The sequence below is a fragment of the Lipotes vexillifer genome, unplaced genomic scaffold, assembly GCF_000442215.2.
Source record: "Lipotes vexillifer unplaced genomic scaffold, Lipotes_vexillifer_v1.1 scaffold325, whole genome shotgun sequence".
In the NCBI taxonomy this organism is placed as follows: domain Eukaryota; kingdom Metazoa; phylum Chordata; class Mammalia; order Artiodactyla; family Lipotidae; genus Lipotes; species Lipotes vexillifer.
The window spans coordinates 2,608,876-2,617,806 of NW_006799313.1; the positions used below are offsets into that span (position 1 = coordinate 2,608,876).

Consider the following 8,931-nt stretch of genomic DNA (forward strand, 5'->3'; position numbering starts at 1 on the left):
CAAAAAAAAAAAAAAAAAAAAAAATCAATTCTGTAAAATAAGTAATTAAAACACAAAACTTCTATAAAGCAAAAAGACAACAACACAAAATTAAAGGACAGAGCAACAAATGAATATTTGCAACTTATATAACAGAGACTTAATATCCTTACTATGTAACTTAAGCTCAACAAACACACAGAGCTTTTGTTTCTTTTGTTCACTACTTTATCCCCAGGAACTAGAACAGTGCCTAGTACATGGCTCATATTTATTCAAATATATGCACATTTTAAAAATTATTACATGTCTTTAAGAAAGTCAAATACCTGAGGAGAAAAACTGGCAAACAATACAAACAGGCAAAAAATTCAAATGACTAATAAATGTATGAAAGGAAGTAAAACCTCACTAATAAAAATGTGTAAACAAAATAATATACATTAATTTATGTAATTTTTTACCTACCAGACTAACAAAGATTAAAGAGTAAAAATATTCAACACTGGGTAGGTTGTGGGGAAATGACACTCCTATCACTAGCAGGAACACAAGTGATCAAATGTTTTTGGAGGACAATTTGGCATTAGCTCTCAAATATTTAAATGTGTATACTGCTGGATCCAGTATCCACACTTCAGAAATTTAACTCACAGAATACTCATACAAGTGTGAAAAAATAACGTGGCCAAAACATTCTTCTCTATGCTGACTGCAACAGCAAAAATCTAGAAACAACTCAGCCATCCATCAAGTAAGGACTATATATTATTCACATAACGGAATACTACAGCAGACGTTAAAAAAATGAGATAGCCCTATACATTAGTCCACAATACATTAAATGAAAACAGCTCCAGAATAGTTTCCAAAGTATAAACCCTTTTTTTTTTTTTTTTTTGTGCGGTACACGGGCCTCTCACTGTTGTGGCCTCTCCCGTGGCGGAGCACAGGATCCGGACGTGCAGGCTCAGCAGCCATGGCTCACGGGCCCAGCCACTCCACAGCATGTGGGATCCTCCCGGACCGGGGCACAAACCTGTGTCCCCTTCATCGGCAGGCGGACTCTCAACCACTGCGTCACCAGGGAAGCCCCCTATTTTTTTATTTTAAAATACAAAGTATGTCTCTATCTGCATAGAAAAACATCTAGAAGGATACACACCGAACTGTTATGACTGGCTACTTCTGGGGAGCACTTTCACTTTATACTTTACACATCTATAAAAAATAAATTCCTCATAACAACTGAAAATTAACTTCATAATTTAAAAACAAACACAATACAAAGTGAGAAAAAAAAGGCTTACCTCTGGCCTAACTTCATAATTTCTGCCTTTCACAAAACCAGAAATCACTTTAATTACACCCAGTGATGCTTGGCCTAATTTATCTTGTTTAAAGAGTTTCTTTACTGCTTCACAACACATTTCAGATATCTGAAAAATAAAATGTTACACTAAACCAGTGTTTCTCAGCCTCGGCAGTACTGACATTTGGGGCCAGATAATTCGTTGTTGTGGGGCCCTGTCCTGTGCATTGGAGGATGTTTTGAAGCCTCCCTGACCTTTATCCACCAGAAGCCAGCAACAGCAATCCTCCATCACCATAGTCATGACAATCAAAATGTGTGCAGACACAGCCTGACGAGGAGGGCAAAACCACCTCCTATTCAGAACCACTTCACCAAGCTTAGGTTCAAACAATTTTCTTGAAGAGACAGTATTTAACAAAGGACCCCATTTTAGCAATAAATAATAGCGCCAAAAGAATTTTGAGAGAGAGAAAAAAAATAATCACATCGTCTATGATTTTCCGTTAAGGACAACAGCAACAAAAGCAACCCACCAATTTTGACATGTCATTCATGAGAGGGACAATCAGTACAATGATGTTGTTGTGAAAGTTGAAATGAGGCAGGGCCACCAGCAGCTCACACAGGCTCCTCACAGCCACCTCTGCCAGTCCCTTGTAGGCCTTTAAGGAAACCACGTTACTTTTCTTCAGCTTCCGTTGCTTCCAGTCTAATCAAGAGATAACTGTAGTTACTTTATTCATTGGCTAAAATTTCAATTAGTTTGTTTTACAGTAATAAGCAGTAATATAAAAAATCAACATACCATGTGAATTCTTAAGTATGAGCTGGCTACACTGAGACACAAGTACAGATGTTACCGTTAAATCTGCCTACCATCATCCTTGTCCACACTTAGACACAAGTACAGATGTTACCATTAAATCTGCCTACCATGATCCACCCTCTGACTAACCACAATTACAAGAATCTTGGCTTTCCATAAGCATCATTTCCCCTGGCTTCTTGCTGATGCTCACTGTGGTATCTTTACCCAGGAGGTCCAAAAAAAGTTTAATTTCTCCTTCAAAATAATTAATGATTCACAGTACCTCTTTTCTAGAAACTTCTACATACATATTCTGTTATTGTAACACAGTATCTTGAATATGAGGATATGAAAATACGCTGATTTTTTTTCTAGAGTAGGTTCAAGACCTCCTCCTATATCATACACAACCAGAGATGTGAAAGACAGTATAGAAGTCAGCGCCTTGGCTTCATTTTATTTTATTTTATTTTATTATTTATTTTGTTTTTTTGGCTGTGCCACGCAGCATGCGGGATCTTAGTTCCCCAACCAGGGATAGAACCCGTGTCCCCTGCAGTGGAAGCATGGAGTCCTAACCACTGGACAGCCAGGGAATTCCCTAGTGCCTTTGTTTTAAACTTGCTTCTCATATATGTGATTTTTCCTCAGACTGTATGCACCATAAGTAAGAATGATACCTTCTATTTACTTAAAACTGACAAGACTTCATAATGTATGGGTGAATGGATACACAAAATGTAGTGTACACATACAATGGGATATTATTCAGCCTTAAAAAGGGAAGATAATATTGACACATGCTACAGCAAGGATGAATCTTGAAGACATTCTAATAGACAGACAGACAGACAGGTAGATCAATAGTTAAATAAATAAATGCTAGTATGTAGGTTCCAGTCGGGATGCCAGAGCACAGAAGCAATGCCCGTGCCACCCACCCCACCTCCATGTCATTACTGGGCCGACAGATTAAGTAGCTCTGCTGCAGCTGAGCTAGCAGCTGGGTGATCCTTAGACCCAGCACTGAGTAAAGGAGCCCAAGTAAGTCAGGTGAAAGCACCTCACCTTGGCAATGAAATCTCTTCCCCATTCATGCCTGAATGTCTCCCATGTCCTGCCTCTTCTGAACGAAGAGAAAGAGAACAGGGTTTGATAGAAGAGTTTATCATCCCGATAATGTTAAGTCCATTTTCAAGGCACTCACTACAACCAGTTCACATTATCTTTCTCCCCTGACTACCCCCTTCAAATAAAAACCAGTAGAATATATATGTCAGTGCTACTTTGTCCCAGCCTACCCTTCCCCCTCCCCTTGTCCTCAAGTCCATTCTCTATGCCTGTGTCTTTATTCCTGTTCTGCCCCTAAGTTCATCTACCAAATGCAAAATAGATAGCTAGTGGGAAGCAGCTGCATGGCACAGGGAGATCAGCTCGGTCCTTTGCAACCACCTAGAGCAGTGGGATTAAGGAGGGTGGGAGGGAGACACAAGAGGGAGGGGATAGGGGTATACATATGCATAAAGATGACTCACTTTATTATATAGCAGAAACTAACACAACACTGTAAAGCAATTATACTCCAATAAAGATGTAGGAAAAAAACCCTCAAAAAAACCCAGTAGAATAAATTCCAGCCATTCATTAATTCAAGAAATATAGAACTACTTACTAGGTAAAGAACTGCAACAACAATAATACTAATACTGATAGCTGATAAAGCACAGTGCCTAGTATAGGCACTATAATTCTACTTTATATCTATAAATTAATTCACTACTCACAACAATCCTATGAGGTAAAGTACTATCCTTATTCCCATTTTATAGACAGGAAAAACTGAGGCACAGAGAGATTAAGCCCTTTGCCCACCACATAGGTGGTGAACCAGAATCTGAACCCAGGAAGTCTGACTCTATAGACTCTGCTCCTGACCATACACTATATGACTCCAAACACACAGGACAGAATATAGAATTCACATTCCTGATCAAAGCTAAGTGTGTTACATACTTTTAAGATATTTTTAATATACCTTTAACTATTTGCTCCAGATTTTCCAAGTAAAATTTATATTGGCTAACCAGGCCTTCTTCAAATTCTCTTAACTTCTGGGTTTCTTTGCGGATCTAAAAAGACCAAAAAAGATTATTTTCTTAAATCAAAATACTGAAATCCATTTTTAAATTAGCACAAAATATGAGTGTCCCCACTATTTCTCCCATCTCTAGCTATGCAAAATTTTCAGCTTATTTTGTGTAATAATTATATCCAGCATTACTATTTACAATAGCCAGGACATGGAAGCAACCTAAGTGTCCATCAATAGATGAATGGATAAAGAAGATGTGGCACATATATACAATGGAATATTTTCAGCCATAAAAAGAAACAAAACTGAGTTATTTGTAGTGAGGTGGATGGATCCAGAGTCTGTCATACAGAGTGAAGTAGATCAGAAAGAGAAAAACAAATACCGTATGCTAACACAAATATATGGAATCTAAAAAAAAATGGTTCTGATGAACCTAGGGGCAGGACAGGAATAAAGACGCAGTCATAAATAATGGACTTGAGGACACAGGGAGGGGGAAGGGTAAGCTGAGATGAAGTGAGAGAGTAGCATTGACATATACACACTACCAAATGTAAAATAGATAGGTAGTGGAAAGCAGCTGCATAGCACAGGGAGGTCAGCTCAGTGCTTTGTGACCACCTAGAGGGGTGGGATAGGGAGGGTGGGAGGAAGACACAAAAGGGAGGAGATATAGGGATATATGTATGCATATAGCTGATTCATTCTGTTATACAGCAGAAACTAACACAACACTGTAAAGCAATTACACTCCAATAAAGATGTTAAAAAAAAAATTATATCCAGCATTACCTTGGTAGATTTTTCTGCCTCTGTTAGGGGTCGTATTTTATAAGAAGGAGTAATGTCTTTAAATAACTCCATCAGAGAAACTATCACCAGCTTTCGAACAGTAACAGCCACGTCAGGATCCTGCTCCATCAGCATGGAACGTAATTCTTTCAATTTTTTAATCTGTTAAAGAAATAACTTATACGGCTAGAGAAATAGCAAGACAATTATAAACAAAAGACAACAGCCTCACATCTGGCACAATAAGTGGAATTCACACAATGGCTCACAGTCTAGTACAGCCACACACAACGACAGACACTGCTCACATTTACAAAAGATATATCACTAAAGCTATAAGTTCATCATATTTTTGTTAAATAAGCAGTTAGAAAAAATATACTTTAAAAAGTATAAATTTATTAATCGACCTATTTTTTAGAAATTCTTTTTTTACTAGGTTTTCTTTTTATTTATGATGCTACTTTTTTTTTTTTTTTTTGCGGTACGCAGGCCTCTCATTGTTGTGGCCTCTCCCGTGTGGAGGCTCCGGACGCGCAGGCTCAGCAGCCATGGCTCACAGGCCCAGCCACTCCGCGGCACATGGGATCCTCCTGGACCGGGCCACGAACCCGCATCCCCTGCATCGGCAGGCAGACTCTCAACCACTGTGCCACCAGGGAAACCCGATGCTACTTTTTTTAACTGAAGTATAGTTGATTTACAATGTTTCAGTGTACAGCAAAGTGATTCAGTTTTATATATATATATAAAAACATATATTCTTTTTCAAATTCTTTTTCACTATAGGTTATTGCAAGATACTGACATAGTTCCCTGTGCTATACAAGTCCTTGTTGTTTATCTACTTTATATACAGTAATTTATACCTGTTAATTCCAAATTCCTAATTTATCTCTCCCCTGCCCCCTTCCCCTTTGGTAACCGTAAGTTTGTTTTCTATGACTGAGTCTACTTCTATTTTTAAAATAAGGTCATTTGTATCATTTTTTTAGATTCCACACATAAGTGATGTCATATATTTGTCTTTCTCTGTCTGACTTCACTTAGTCTGATAATCTCTAGGTCCATCCACGTTGCTGCAAATGGCACTGGGTTTTCCTAAAACGTGTGTCCTATTTCCCTAAAAATACTTTTTGAAATATATTAAAATGTTACATACATCAATCAAGTATATTAATCACCTATACATGAACTAATCAGGAATAAAATATAATGTATCCACATTTAATTTCAACAAGATCATATAAAGATCATTTGTATTATGTGATGAAGAAGTGTAAAACTGATTTCAACAAACGTGCTTGACTGGATGAACTACCACTGCCTGCTGGAGTGCTCTGCTATCTTGAGAATGCGCTGGTTGGTCAAAAATGTTTGCCATATAGTGGTGAGAGGACAAATATGCCACCACCTATTTGCAACCCTAACTTGTATGAAATGAGCATGAGGATCCAGAGTTAGAAGACCTGGGTTCCAATCTAGTAGCTGTTAAAATATGAAACAACTTGAATTTGTAAGCCTTAATTTTTCAACTGTAAAATGAGATCAATAGCTCTTGTCTCTATGGTTTTATACTGATTATATGAGATCATACTGGTGAAAAATATTCCAAGTTCCTCTCCCCAATTCTGCTCCAGACCTTTCCCCTCACTTTATTAGAAAAGGACAAGTACTACACCAAAGCATACCCATATGAATTTTTTTCTATAAATGTGAATAATCTATTTTATCATTCAATAAACAAATACTCATCACAGTAGGATACTGGGGACACCAAGCTAAAAAGAATAGTACCCCTTAAATGACTTCATGTATATTTTATCATTTAATCCTCACAACAGTTTTAAAATAGGTACCATCTGGATTTCCCTGGCAGTCCAGTGGTTAAGACTCCACACTTGCACTGCAGGGGCACAGGTTCAATCCCTGGTCGGGGAACTAAGATCCCACATGCTGCGCAGCACAGCCAAAAAACAAAAAAGTACCATCCTCTTTTTAGAGATGAAGAAAATGAGCTTCGGTATAACGACTTTCCCAAAGTCTAACAGATAGTACTTAAAAGAGCCAAGGGGCTTCCCTGATGGCGCAGTGGTTGAGAGTCTGCCTGCCGATGCAGGGGACACAGGTTCATGCCCCAGTCTGGGAAGATCCCACATGCCGCGGAGCAGCTAGGCCCGTGAGCCATGGCTGCTGAGCCTGCACGTCCGGAGCCTGTGCTCCACAACAGGAGAGGCCACAACAGTGAGAGGCCTGCATACCGCCAAAAAAAAAAAGAGCCAAGACTGAACCTCAGGTTTCTTGAGCCCACATGTTATAACTATCACCACCTTTACCCCCATGCCCATGGCTCACTGATAATTCATTATAACTCTTCAGTCTACTTTATTTAAAACAGATAGACTTTTTCCGGACTTCCCTGGTGGCGCAGTGGTTAAGAATCCGCCTGCCAATGCAGGGGACACGGGTTCAAGCCCTGGTCTGGGAAGATCCCACGTGCCACGGAGCTACTGAGCCCATGTGCCACAACTACTGAAGCCCGCGCACCTAGAGCCTGTACTCTGCAACAAGAGAAGCCACCATAATGAGAAGCCTGCACACTGCAATGAAGAGTAGTCCCCACTCCCTGCAGCTAGAGAAAGCCCACACACAGCAATGAAGACCCAATGCAGCCAAAAATAAATAAATAAGTAAATAAATTTAAAGAAAAAAATTTTTCCACTTACAATTATTCCTGAACTAATCTCACTGGCTTTTGTGTAGCACCTTCCTTAATAACTCTATAGATCAGTCAAGCAACTTGCAAGTTGGTTCCTCCTCCCTAGTACTGTTAATTTTTACACTTAACCACTTTTAGAGTACAACATTAAGTCCAATATCTTCATTTAGAGATGAAGAAAGTAAGACTCAGAATGTTTAAATAACTTTTCTAAGACTACAGATTTGGATTAGGCTAAGGTCCTGTGTACTCTTATTCTAACTCGGTTACTACATTTTGTTAATGCTCTTCCTTTCTGTGTGTGCATATAGCTAACAAGAGAATATTAAAAGATTAGACTGTTACACCATATAATATGAAGAGCCTAAGGAAATTAATTATACTTACATTACTTTCTGGATCTGATAATATGGCAGATGCCAAGGCTGCGATACGCATTTTCTTCTCCTGTAGTTTCTTCTTCCTCTCAATTAAATGTTCTTCTAATGTCAGCTCTTTAATGGGTTCTTCAATGATCTCTGAAACAGATTAGGTTTCCCCTCTTAAACATGTCTTTATTTACAAGTATCCAAGAACCTTAATTAATAAAATAATTTTCTTGTGGTAAATAATCGGGACTTCCCTGGTGGTGCAGCAGTTAAGAACCCGCCTGCCAATGCAGGGGACACAGGTTCGAGCCCTGATCCGGGAAGATCCCACGTGCTGCAGAGCAACTAAGTCCATGCACCACAACTACTGAGCCTGTGCTCTAGAGCCCACAAGCCACAACTACTGAGCCCGCATGATGCAACTACTGAGCCCGCATGCCTAGAGCCTGTGCTCCGCAACAAGACAAGCCACCGCAATGAGAAGCCCGTGCACTGCAACAAAGAGTAGGCCCCGCTCCCTGCAACTAGAGAAAGCCCGTGCGCAGCAACGAAGACCCAACACAGCCAAAAATAATAAATAAAATAAATAAATTTATAAAAAACAAATAATCATGATAGCTAACTTTTATCAAGCACTTGTCATGGGCCAAGATTACTACATATCACCCTCTCAACAATCACATGAGGCAAGTACTATCATTAGCCCAATTCTGTAGATACACTGAGGCAAAGAGAAAGTAACTTGCCTAAGCTCATATCCCTGGCAGAAATGGGATTCAAACCCAGGCAGTCTGACTTAAGAGTTCACATTTTTAACTACTGTGCTAAAAAACCCACAGTAATTCATACTAATTA

General features: G+C 39.1%; 1 protein-coding gene across 1 annotated transcript in view; it reads right to left on the reverse strand.

The window, feature by feature from the left end:
* Positions 1 to 8,931, reverse strand: part of NOC3L (NOC3 like DNA replication regulator) — a 31,947-nt gene that overhangs the window by 15,187 nt on the left and 7,829 nt on the right. The window contains exons 6-10 of the mRNA XM_007471583.1: positions 8,096 to 8,226; positions 4,990 to 5,151; positions 4,138 to 4,231; positions 1,828 to 2,003; positions 1,290 to 1,418 (exon numbers count right to left, since the gene is read on the reverse strand). Coding sequence (XP_007471645.1) covers positions 1,290 to 1,418; positions 1,828 to 2,003; positions 4,138 to 4,231; positions 4,990 to 5,151; positions 8,096 to 8,226 — 692 coding nt within the window. The remainder of the gene's footprint in view (positions 1 to 1,289; positions 1,419 to 1,827; positions 2,004 to 4,137; positions 4,232 to 4,989; positions 5,152 to 8,095; positions 8,227 to 8,931) is intronic.